The sequence below is a fragment of the Rhinopithecus roxellana genome, chromosome 5 (assembly GCF_007565055.1).
Source record: "Rhinopithecus roxellana isolate Shanxi Qingling chromosome 5, ASM756505v1, whole genome shotgun sequence".
NCBI classification, from domain to species: Eukaryota; Metazoa; Chordata; class Mammalia; order Primates; family Cercopithecidae; genus Rhinopithecus; species Rhinopithecus roxellana.
Genome location: NC_044553.1, coordinates 37,720,463 through 37,733,952, shown reverse-complemented (window position 1 = coordinate 37,733,952; position 13,490 = coordinate 37,720,463). Strand labels below are relative to the sequence as shown.

At 36.9% G+C, this 13,490-nt stretch overlaps 1 protein-coding gene across 5 annotated transcripts in view; it reads left to right on the top strand.

Annotated features, from left to right (window-relative positions):
- The window catches only part of TRPM7 (transient receptor potential cation channel subfamily M member 7), a 130,598-nt gene that overhangs the window by 96,037 nt on the left and 21,071 nt on the right, over positions 1–13,490 (top strand). For 2 of the 5 annotated variants that reach the window (XM_010356602.2, XM_030930714.1), the window contains 6 exons: positions 384–1,099; positions 3,375–3,442; positions 4,767–4,826; positions 6,797–6,893; positions 10,487–10,557; positions 12,822–12,856. In XM_010356602.2, the coding sequence (XP_010354904.2) occupies positions 384–1,099; positions 3,375–3,442; positions 4,767–4,826; positions 6,797–6,893; positions 10,487–10,557; positions 12,822–12,856 (1,047 nt within the window). The remainder of the gene's footprint in view (positions 1–383; positions 1,100–3,374; positions 3,443–4,766; positions 4,827–6,796; positions 6,894–10,486; positions 10,558–12,821; positions 12,857–13,490) is intronic. The other 3 variants (XM_030930713.1, XM_010356603.2, XM_010356604.2) reach the window with 3 other exon arrangements.

Genomic DNA, 13,490 nt, shown 5'->3' with positions numbered 1-13,490 from the left:
GAGACGGGTGGATCACGAGGTCAGGAGATCGAGACCATCTTGGCTAATACGGTGAAACCCCGTTTCTACTAAAAAATACAAAAAACTAGCCGAGCGAGGTGGCGGGCGTCTGTAGTCCCAGCTACTCGGGAGGCTGAGGTAGGAGAATGGCGCAAACCCGGGAGGTGGAGCTTGGCAGTGGGCTGAGATCCGGCCACTGCACTCCAGCCTGGGTGACAGAGTGAGACTCCATCTCAAAAAAAAAAAAACAAAACACTGTACCTTATTTCATATCTTGCTAAATGCATCTACAATTTTTCTCTTTATCATTATTATTTGAGGCTACAAAATAAAATTCTACATTTTTTTTCACATTTGTAAAAAAACTTATTTCTCTCCTACAGAGTGGAACAGATGTGCATTCAGATTAAAGAAGTTGGAGATCGTGTCAACTACATAAAAAGATCATTACAATCATTAGATTCTCAAATTGGCCATTTGCAAGATCTTTCAGCCCTGACGGTAGATACATTAAAAACACTCACTGCCCAGAAAGCGTCGGAAGCTAGCAAAGTTCATAATGAAATCACCCGAGAACTGAGCATTTCCAAACACTTGGCTCAAAACCTTATTGATGATGGTCCTGTAAGACCTTCTGTATGGAAAAAGCATAGTGTTGTAAATACGCTTAGCTCCTCTGTTGCTCAAGGTGATCTTGAAAGTAATAATCCTTTTCTTTGTAATATTTTAATGAAAGATGACAAAGATCCCCAGTGTAATATATTTGGTCAAGACTTACCTGCAATACCCCAGAGAAAAGAATTTAATTTTCCAGAGGCTGGTTCCTCTTCTGGTGCCTTATTCCCAAGTGCTGGTTCCCCTCCAGAACTGCGACAGAGACTGCATGGGGTAGAACTCTTAAAAATATTTAATAAAAATCAAAAATTAAGCAGTTCATCTAATAGCATACCACATCTGTCATCCCCACCAACCAAATTTTTTGTTAGTACACCATCTCAGCCAAGTTGCAAAAGCCACTTGGAAACAGGAACCAAAGATCAAGAAACTGTTTGCTCTAAAGCTGCAGAAGGAGATAATATAGAATTTGGAGCATTTGTAGGTAAGTTTGGCAAATTCATATTTGTATATCAATATTACTTACTTTTCGCCTTAGAAATAAATATTATCACCTTAGAAATAATAAAAACACATACTGTGTTACAAGTCAGTATCTTTTCATAGAGTATAATTATAAAAATTTTTGAAAGAATCAGACACCTGTGATTCTGGTACTTTGGGAGGCTGAGCGGGCAGGATTGCTTCAGCCCAGGAGTTGAGGACCAGCCTAAGCAACATAGCAAGACCCCATCTCTACAAAAAATTTTTAAAAGTAGTCAGGCGCAGTGGCATGTGCCTGAAGTACCAGCTACTCAGGAGGCTTAGGCAGGCGAACCACTGCATCCAGAAGCTCAAGGCTGCAGTGGGCTGTGATCACACAACTGCGCTATAGCGTGTGTGATAGAATGAGACCCTGTCTCTAGGAATGAAATGGGGAAAAAAAAAAATCAGAAGTATGGGAAATAGACTGACTTAGGCTATAAGAGTTATATTGGCATATAACCTCTTTGATGGAATTTTAGGTTCTGTCTTTTGAATTTGAATATCTTCAGTTGGGTTTCATCAACTCCTGTTAAAAACTTAAGTGATTCTTAAGTGTTAAGTAGTTGGAGAACCTCCTAGGGGAGGTTAGAATCAACTGGAAAAAAAACAGTGCCCTGTAAATAGATAACCATATAATTTTTTTACCCAAACCAAGACACTTTAAAAGTGAAAGGGTGCACTATTAATAATTATATCAGAACAACAATGGAAATCTAGGAATCTACTGGGAAAATTAGTATTTATGGTCTACCTATTTATATATTCACAGAGGAGAACATTTTAAAAAGGAATGACTTATTCTTATACCTATGATAGCTTAAATAAGACAGTATTTTGGCAGTAACACATTAAAGACCTTAGTGAAAACTTTCATGCATAGAGATTGTTCAGACAGTATGTTAATAAGCCCATGGAAAATTGCCACATTAAGGCCAGCCTAGGAAGTTATCTAGGCACTAAACATGTTGATATTTACTTCTAGGCTATATGGGATTCACTCTAGATACATAGATATATGTATCTATGTATCTATGTAACTTTTCCTACATTAAATGTATTCCTTTTTTTTAAATTTAAGACAGAGTCTCCCTCTGTCGCCCAGGCTGGAGTGCAGTGGCACAGTCTTGGTTCACTGCAGCCTCTGCCTCCTGAGTTCGAGCGATTCCCCTGCCTCAGCCTCCTGAGTAGCTGAGATTACACGCACGTGCCACTACACCCGGCTAATTTCCAGTTTATTTTTAAAAATGCATTTTAGCCTGTTTTTAAATGTATTACCAGTGGGGTATATGTTTATATCATATATATTTTCTCGACATGTATATCATATAGGAAAATTTATGTATCTGTATATCTAGAGTGAATTCCATATAGCCTAGCGGTAAATATCAGCATGTTCAGTGCCTAAATAACTTGCTGGCTGGCCTTAATGTGGAGATTATTCATGGGCTTATTAACATGTTGTCTGAACAATCTCTATGTATGAAACAGTTTTCATTAAGGTAATTAAAGTGTTATTGCCAAAATATTTTTTTTCTGTTCTTATTTAAGTTATAGGCATAAGAATAAATCATTCCTTTTTGGTTGATTATCCGTATATATGTAATACTTTTATATATTTTTTATTAATAGTAAAAAATGCTCGGTCCCCTTTTTTCTTTTAAATTTCGAGCTATTTATGCATATCACATGTTGGTTTCTTTTATAAGGACTTTGGCTTTTAACGTTAGTGTAAACTTAACTATAATCTTGGCCAGATGCAGTGGCTCAGGCCTGTAATCCCAGCAGTTTGGGAGGCCAAGGCAGGCGGATCACGAGGTCAGGAGTTCAAGACCAGCCTGGCTAACATGGTGAAACTCCATCTCTACTAAAAATATAAAAATTAGCTGGGCTTGGTGGCGCGTACCTGTAGTCGCAGCTACTCAGGAGGCTGAGGCAGGAGAATTGCTTGAACCCGGGAGGCAGAGGTTGCAGTGAGCCAAGATCACGACACTGCACTGCAGCCTGGGCAACAGAGTGAGATTCGTTCTCAAATAAAAACAAAAAACTATAACCTTCACCAGCTTCTTGGCAATATTCGATTTTATTTATCAAAAGAGCTAAAGGAGACTGCAAAGCCATCAAATGTACTTGAAAAGCAGCATAAATCTATTGTTTTTATAAACTTTAAGCAATGCCATTATTTTGGTGAAAAAAAATAAAAATTTCTCATTGCAATCTCTTTTTTTCTATTAAAGGACACAGAGATAGCATGGATTTACAGAGGTTTAAAGAAACATCAAACAAGATAAAAGAAATACTATCCGTAAGTAAATCCTTATTAAAACATCCACAGTTCTTTTTATTTTACTATCTTGATGTTTAGTTCAAAATTTAATTAAATGTTTTTTCAGTAAAAATACAGTTTTAGCAGATATCATCATTAACATGCTGATGCCAAATATTTGAAGCTGTCCTCAATTTGAAAAAACAAACAATTGAGGAACAAGAAAAGGTACAAATAGCTTGCATAATTATACTAATTAAATAGAAAACATCACCTATTTAACATTTTTCTCTCTCTTTTTTTCTTTTCTTTTTTTTTTTTGAGATGGCGTCTCGCTGTCACCCAGGCTGGAGTGTAGTGGCGTGATCTCAGCTCACTGCAACCTCTACCTCCCGGGTTCAAGTGATTCTCCTGCCTCAGCCTCTTGAGTAGCTGGGATTGGTGCACACCACCATGCCTGGCTAATTTCTGTATTTTTAGTAGAGATGAGGATTTACCGTGTTGTCCAGGCTAGTCTCAAATTCCTGACCTCAAGCAATCCACCCACCTCAGCCTCCCAAAGTGCTGGGAAGTGCTGGGATTACAAGCATGAGCCACTGCGCCCGGCCTACATTTCTTTTTCTAAAGTTTCTTCTCCCCATATATTTTCCACTGATTAAATACTTAACGAGCTCACTCTTCCCAGATCCAAAAGTTTTCTTAGAACATGACCCTGACTCTTAGAAACCTATTGTCTAGCAGGAAGAAGTTGTATATTATGTACAAATGCAAGATAATTCAATAAATGTTTGTTAAATAAGTTTCAAAATATATAGGACAGCTGGCAAAAAAGGTGTATTTCTTACCTACAAGTTAGTTTTGTTTTATTAAATGTTGCTATCACATATTGTGGCTATTTAGAGCCTTAAGAGTAGTAACGTGGCTACACCAAGATAATTAAAAACACTTAGAAAGGTGTTAAGCTTCTCTAGCCCTTAAAGAACTTACACTGTGGAAATGTTAAGTGACATACACAGTGAAAACAGGACCTTTCCTAAAGCTAGAACCAAGTCAATGATAATGACATAGGAGTTTCTATGAATGATTACTTTTTATGTGATCCAAGTTAATTATGTAATTGCTATCAGGCCATATTACTACCCTACATATAAAAAGTAGACTCAAATGCATTTTTATATTGTAACATTTTGTATTTTTATTATATATTTTGATTAAAGTATTGTACTAACTCAATATCAACTAGATATTGATAACTTGGAATTTAATTGGTTATTATAAGCAAATTGAGGTGTAATGATTACCTAGGTTTTTTCCTTTCTGTATTTGCCTTTAAGTTTGAGAATAGTTTTCTTACCTCAAATAGGAACAGCAGAATGATGTACGAAATGTGATTATGGAGTATACAGAGATGCCTAAATATGAGGTAAAGTCTCTTTAGTATATGCAGAAGTCAGAAAGTCAGCAAGATGGAGAAAATAGGTGTAGGTTCAGTGGACCTATCATAAGACTATAATTCGTAGTGTTTTCTAACCATTTTAATTATGGCATATTTAGACTGAGAGAGCTAAATAAATGGATCAAGTTCTCTTAGGTAGCCTTAGCTGACACATGATAAAAAGAGAAAAGAAAAACAGGAATGAGAAAAAGTGCTAGGAAGTAGAAAGAACAGACTGCTGTCTACCAAATTGGTTCAATAATTATTGCAATATGACATACGGAATTTCTAATCTATATAGGGTTGAAGTAGATTTTATAGGTAAATGAAATGTTTTATGGACTTTCGTAAGTTTTAGTAAAGCTGTTTATAATGTAGAACTATTTAAACCTAAGTTCATCACATTTTCTTTACACAAATTATTGCCACACCTCTGGTGGTATCGTTTTGCTATTGTGAAGCATTTGATATAGATAAGACATAAAACTTAGGATAAATGGACATTTCTTAATGGGAAAAGGTAAAGCATCAGAGTTTTCCCACAGATTTCACCTTTTTAATAATGAACTTAAAGAGGAACGTGCTGAAAATATTTTAGTGGCAGGTACTCCTTAATAAAGCAAGACATTGCAAGTTTCTATGAGTTAGCAGAAAAGCGGTAGCTGTGTTTTGATTTAAACACCTTTTTTATTTTGAGACAGAGCAAGACTCCATCTCAAAAAAAAAAAAAAAAAAAAAAGCAGTATTTATTGAGCCAGTAAAGCCGTCAGGGCTTTCCAAACACATAAATAATGGAAAAATATTAAGGGAAAATGTAGAGATTTAAGTACCTAAAAAACATAGTCAAAAGAAATTTGAAAAACAAATTGAAATTTGACAGATAGCGAGCATATAGATAACCTTGTTGTATATATAAATAGCTCATACAAATCAATAAGAAAGTTATCATGATCCCCAAAAGGAAATAGTTCCCCACCATTAATGTTATCAGTGTGTCAAGATACATGTAAGATAATAGCTTCTTTGAATTCATAATGATTTCATTTTTTCTCCACAGTTTTGTATGTTTTTCCAACTTTTTAATGAGGTTTTTTGTTTTGTTTTGTTTTTTGTTTTTTTCTTGAGACGGAGTCTCATTCTGCCAACAGGCTGGAGTGCAGTGGCTTAATCTTGGCTCACTGCAACCTTCGCCTCCTGGGTTCAAGCGATTCTCCCGCCTCAGCCTCCCAAATAGCTGGGACTACAGGCGTGTGCTGCCACACCCAGCTGATTTTTATATTTTTAGTAGAGATAGGGTTTCACCATATTGGCCAAGATGGTCTCGATCTCTTGACCTCATGATCCTCCCGCCTCAACCTCCCAAAGTGCTGGGATTACAGGTGTGAGCCACCACACCCAACCTGAGTTTTTATTATTATAAAAAATTCATTTGGGCCGGGTGCGGTGGCTCAAGCCTGTAATCCTAGCACTTTGGGAGGCCGAGACGAGCAAATCACGAGGTCAGCAGATTGAGACCATCCTGGCTAACACGGTGAAACCCCGTCTCTACTAAAAAATACAAAAAACTAGCCGGGCGAGATGGCGGGCGCCTGTAGTCCCAGCTACTCGGGAGGCTGAGGCAGGAGAATGGCGTGAACCCGGAAGGTGGAGCTTGCAATGAGCTGAGATCCGGCCACTGCACTCCAGCCCGGGCAACAGAGCGAGACTCCACCTCAAAAAAAAAAAAAAAAAAAAGTCATTTGGATGGATTTATGAACAGTAGGCAAATAAGGTGTTTTGGTGCAGTTTTTGAAATTGGCATTGAAGAAAATAACCATAATCTATAATATACCCATTGGTGTCCAGGTAGAATAAAGCATGTTGAGCTAAATAGATAAGGGACTCTTATACTACTTAGAATAATGGGTTGAAATTTAGTTCAGTTGTTTTCAAATTTTATATATGTACAATATTTGCAGAATAACAATACTTCTGAAAACACTTTGAAACGAGTGAGTTCTCTTGCTGGATTTACTGACTGTCACAGAACTTCCATTCCTCTTCATTCAAAACAAGGTGAGTATTTTGACTACATGAATAGTGTTAGAAAACATACACATTTACACTTTATAAATGTATTTTATGTTTGTCAAACACGTGAGCAGTGAATGGTGCAGGAGTCAGAAGATGAAAATTCTGGTCTTCCATAGTTACTGTAACCTTGAATAAGTCTTAATCCTAGCATTCATTAGGATGTGTTATCAGAATATTTTTAAAAAATTGTTTATTCTGTAAAGATGGAATAGAAAGACTTTTTATAAATCTACTTTTAGCTTTTACAGATGTATCTGTTCATCTGTATCATCTGTTTTAATCTGTATCATCATTTATTCAACATATTTTTCTAGTTTAACTTTTAAAAATAATACATTTTTGGTCCAAAATTAAAATACAAACACTCTGGGCCGGGCGCAGTGGCTCAAGCCTGTAATCCCAGCACTTTGGGAGGCCGAGATGGGCAGATCACGAGGTCAGGAGATCGAGACCATCCTGGCTAACATGGTGAAACCCCGTCTCTACTAAAAAATACAAAAAAACTAGCCGGGCGAGGTGGCGGGCGCCTGTAGTCCCAGCTACTGGGGAGGCTGAGGCAGGAGAATGGCATAAACCCGGGAGGCGGAGCTTGCAGTGAGCTGAGATCCGGCCACTGCACTCCAGCCCAGGCGACAGAGCCAGACTCCGTCTCAAAAAAAAAAAAAAAAAAAAATACAAACACTCTGAAAATTTTCCCTCTCACTCTATTCCCACATGTAACCACTATTTGTCTACCCTTTAGAGTTTCTTGCTTATACAATCATGTATGACAGTACAATCTTATATATCTCATTTTTTACACAAAAGGTCATAGACAGTACATGTTGCCTTGTACTATTAATTTTTCATTTACTATATTTTGGTGATGTTTCCATATCATAATTTTTTTATAAGTCAAAGTTATATATGCACATCATTGAAAAGTTGAATAATTATAAAGGTTCCTTAAGAAAAATAGTACTACAGGCCGGGTGCGGTGGCGCAAGCCTGTAATCCCAGCACTTTGGGAGGCCGAGACGGGTGGATCACGAGGTCAGGAGATCGAGACCATCCTGGCTAACATGGTGAAACCCCGTCTCTACTAAAAAATACAAAAAACTAGCCGGGCGAGGTGTGGGTGCCTGTAGTCCCAGCTACTTGGGAGGCTGAGGCAGGAGAATGGTGTAAACCCGGAAGGCGGAGCTTGCAGTCAGCCGAGATCCGGCCACTGCACTCCAGCCCGGGCGACAGAGCAAGACTCCGTCTCAAAAAAAAAAAAAAAGAAAAGAAAAATAGTACTACATTGTCCAGCTCACCATCACTTCTTTCATTTTTCTTTGGCATACTGAATTCAGCAACTCATAGTATGACCAAATTGGGTTTATTCCAGGAATGACAGTTGTCTTTACATTCAAAAATATAATTATGATGGTACATGATAATAGCAGATTAAAGGAGAAAAATCATGAGATCATCTTAACAGCTGCAGAGAAGGTATTTTATTAACATTCAGTATTCATTCGTAATCTCAAAAAGGATATCAACAAAAAATTATCACAAAGCATCAGATTTCCTAGTGAACTATTGAAAGCCCAAGATGGGGAGCAAGACAAGGATTCTGATTGTTACTGTTTCTGATGCCAGAGCAATAAAGCAAGTAAAATGGTAGAAGGGGCCGGGTGGCTCACGCCTGTAATTCTAGCACTTTGGGAGGCCAATGCAGGTGGATCACCTGAGGTCAGGAGTTTAAGGCCAGCTTGGTTAACATGGCGAAACTCCATCCCATCTCTACTAAAAATACAAAATTTAGCCAGGTGTGGTGTTGCACACCTGTAATCCCAGCTACTCGGAAATGCAATGGGAGCGAGACTCTATCTCAAAAAGAAAAGAAAAGAAAAGAAAAAGAAATGGTAGAAGGATTAGGAGGGAAGAAAAAGAATTCTCAGTGTTTAAGATAACATAAATGTTATTTTTGAGTTCGTATGCTTATATGGGTTGAGCATCCAAAAATCTGAAATGCCCCAAAATCCAACATTTTTGAGTACTGACTGAAAGGAAATGGTCATTGGAGCATTTCAGATTTCAGATTTTCAGATGCTTTCCTGGATGAGTATAGTGCAAATATTCCAAAAATTTTTTTAAGAAAAACAGAAATCTGAAACACTTCTGATCCCAAGCATTTCTGGTAAGTGATACTCAACCTACCTGTATTGCAGCATCCTCATATTTCAGTTTTAGGCCATGTCTGTTGACCTTCCACTAAAGAAGAATTGAACTCTTTTCTCACTCTGTATTCCCAGAACGAACGAACGAACACACACACACATACACATACACACACACCTGTTCACCCTTTTCCACCAAGTATAGCTACAGTTTTGATTAGGTCAGCACTCTAGGTTCTCTGATGTTTAACCAAATTTCTTCATGATATTCAGAATATAATGTATTCTGTCAGTTTCATCATATTGAAAACATTTTGCCCAGAGTCTTCTAATATATCTCAGTCTGGTCTTTTTGTCCTCTGCACCTGGAATACACATTTTGTTCTGAGATTTTCCTTTCTTCATCCTGAGGTTTTCCTTTATTGTACTGTAAAATTGTAAGCTTTCTTTAAGTCGATTTGTAACTTAATGTCCTGATTTTTTTGGAAGTAGGTTTAATTCTAAAGTTCATTTCAGATAAACAAGATATGACAACAAAGGTATTATCATAAATTGGGGAAAAGGATTATTCATTGCAGCATTATTTATCACAGGAAGAGATTGGAAACAGATCAAATGTCCATCAGTAGGAGTTTGTTTGAATACATTACTGTATATCCAATATGAAATAAAGAGAGCATCAAAAGATAATTGGGAAATCTCTGTTCTTCTGTAGAAAATCTCTAAGCTGGCTAGGCGCAGTGGCTCACTCCTGTAATCCCAGCACTTTGGGAGGCTGAGGTGGGTAGATCACCTGAGGTCAGGATTTTGAGACCAGCCTGACCAACATGGAGAAACCTAGTCTCTACTGAAAACAAAATTAGCCGGGCGTGGTGGCACATGCCTGTAACCCCAGCTATTCTGGAGGCTGAGGCAGGAGAATTGCTTGAACCTGGGAGGCAGAGGTTGCGCCACTGCTCTCCAGCCTGGGCAACAAGAACGAAACTGTCTCCAAAAAAAAAAAAAAAAAAAAAAAAAAAAAATCTCTAAGCTTAAAGTTTAAAAAAACAAAAACCTCAAGACATATATATTTCCCTACCATTTATGTTAAATATTGGCAGGGGTATGTGTACACACATACAGATATCCTAGAAAGAATATACAAGAAATGAATTATCTTTACTGCCCCCAGTCAGGGTGACTTGGGAACAGAAGGGAGACAAATATGTTTTTACTTCATACTCTCATTTATTGTTGCCTTTTCACAATAGTTTACTCAAAATAAATTGAGTAATTTATGGGCCTCATGTACCTGTTGTGTTCAGCGTGTTGAGGAAAGTTTGAGTTAGCTTATGAAGGTTATACTCTGCCTGGAATACTTTGTATTTGGTTAGTTGGTATTCATAAAACTTCAGTTGTATAGCTTTTTTATATTTTTAAATTTTCTTTTAGCAGAGAAAATCAGTAGAAGGCCATCTACCGAAGACACTCATGAAGTAGATTCCAAAGCAGCTTTAATACCGGTTTGTAGATTTCAACTAAACAGATACATATTATTAAATACATTAAACTTTTTTAGGTAAAATCTACAAAGTGGTGACATTTGGGACTATATCAAAAATTTTAAAAAAATTTTCTTAGAAAACTGACTTTAGCAAAGTAGCAGTTACAGAAAAGTTTCTTCTTACAGTGAATAGTCAGGAATTTTAAAGAAAAATGTATGCAGAATAAAGGCAGAAATCTCTTTGTTTGAATTGAAGCTAATTATACGAACTCATTTCCAGCTAATTGCGGTAATAATTGATTTTGCAGATTCCCTTTAAAAGCATACACTGACAAGACAAAAAGCTCAGGAAAAGACAAAAATTACTCCTTTATAATCAAGTATATATAAGTCAGTGCTCATAATTTTGCTCAAGAAAATAGTGACTTACATTCAAAATATATCTGTTCTGGCATAGAGAGATTATGTTGTTAAAATCATGTTATTGAAAAACGTTATTTCAGTGGGGAAAGAGGTTGGTTAAAGAGATTCACAGTAACAAATCCTCCTTTCTGGAGGGACTCTTCCTGACCCTGAGCTGCACAACTTTGCAACAAATTAAAGCTTTGCCAAAGATGACCTCACAATGGCAATTTAGAACTCGTGGGAGTCAACTTACATAAATGGTATTTGATTTCTGATAAGATAGTGGAATTATTGGTTACAGATGACAAAATAAGTATGTTTAAAGTGATTATAGACATAAAAAAGCTTTAAATATAAAACATGAGAAAAGAAGGAGATACTATTAAAAAAGACTGGCAAATTTGAAAAAACTAGAAATTAAAAAAAAACTCAATGGGGGCTGAGTGCGGTGGCTCAGTAATCCCAGCACTTTGGGAGGCTGAAGTGGGTGGATCACTTGAGATCAAGAGATCAAGACCAGCCTGGCCAACATGACAAAATACTGTCTCTACTAAAAATCAAAAATTATCTGGGTGTGGTGACACATGCCTGTAATCCAGCTACTCAGGAGGCTGAGGCAGGAGACTCTCCTGAACCAGGGAGGTGGAGGTTGCATGAGCAAGATTGCACCACTGCACTCCAGCCTGGGCTTCAGAGTGAAACTCCATCTCAAAAAAAAAAAAAAAAAAAAAAAAACCCACTCAGTGGGAGTTAATTAACAGATAAGGCACATCTGAAGGGGGAATTACTAAACTGGATCAGAATGCAACACAGAACTATAATTAAATGGATTAAAGTAATAATAAATTGTTCACAAGATGATTAAAGTAAAAAAAAAAAAAGATAAACGGCATAATAAGGTGGAAAATTTGTTCAAGCTAAAGAGATATGGAAGACATATCTAACTGGCCTTGAGAGAGTAGACAAAATTTGAAGAGATTAGAAATGGTTTAGAATTTTACAAAATGATGACATATGTGAAGATTCAAATTCAGGCAGAATGAGTCTCAAAGTGGGGAAGTGAAAATAAACCCACACCTAGGAACATTATAAAGCTGCAGAATAAAAGCCATATGCACATACACACAACAAAGGCAGCAGTGAAATATGCCTAAATGTCATGAGCATTCACAGATTACATGCGTTTAATGTTTCTGTTTGTATTTTGATGTTTATTTGGCAAGGGTCACATATTATTTTTAGAATCACAGAAACAAATGTGTGTGTGTGTGTGTGTGTATATATATTTTTTTTTTTTTGAGATGGAGTCTCACTCTGTCGCCCAGGCTGGAGTGCAGTGGCACGATCTTGGCTCACTGCAACCTCCGCCTCCTAGGTTCAAGTGATTCTCCTGCCTCAGCCTCCCAAGTAGCTGGGATTATAGGCACCCGCCACCACGCCCAGCTGATTTTTGTACTTTTAGTAGAAGCGGGGTTTCACCAGGTTGGCCAGGCTGGTCTTGAACTCCTGACCTCAGGTGATCCACCCACCTTGGCCTCCCAAAGAGCTGGGATTACAGGTGTGAGCCACCACGCCCGGCCACAAATGTATATTTTAAGAGAATAGGATTGTCTTCAAACAATATAAAAATTCATAAAGAATAGAAAGACTATGTTGTGGGAAATAACAGAATTTTTTATTCCACCTTGTTGAATAGCCTTATGGTAGTTACAGTTACAATAAATAAATTTATTGTTTTATGAAACAAAAACTTTATGTTAATTTTTTAGCCTTTCATTTTTAAAATATAAGAAAAAAAGTTAAACAGTTATGCTTCATCTAGAGATTTTGGTCTTTAAAGTTTTTGTGTGTATGTGTGTGTTTTTTTTTTTACTGAAGGATTGGTTACAAGATAGACCATCAAACAGAGAAATGTAAGTAAGCTTTTTCTCACCATTAGCTTGAAAAGTATCATAGTTATTGAATGTTGTCTTCTTTCCTGCTCTTTGCATCATCTCTTTAACATTTCTTTAAGAGTGTTGATTGAGTATTCTAGCATCTCCTCTCTTCACATAGATGAGGTTAGGGGAACAAGTTTATTATGAGTTAACACATAAGTTAAAATTTATTATTTTCATATAGTTGTACTATAATTACAGCTCTACTAACGTCTTCATCATGGTGATGCAATTCTGATTTTATTATTTAGTCCTGTTTCTAACTTATTTCTGAATAAATTTGTTGAGAGACTTAGTTTGAGACTTTAGTTTTGTACTTGCTTGATTTCTCTATCCATCATTCTAATCAAACCTTGCATCTGCTTTTGGAAAGCACTTTGATGATTAGAGCAGTAATACACAGTATATATTAGAAAGCCTGCATACAGGAAGATCCACTAGAAAGCTGATGTGGTAATCCAAAACCAGAAGTGGAAACTATAGGCAATCTGACAGGTTATTGTCCCCAGAAAGTAAAACTTTCTGGTACAGATTAGACATAAGGGTAAAGACGAATCTAAGATAATCTCTGTGTTTCCATCCTAGGAATTAATATTGTAGAATTCCAAAG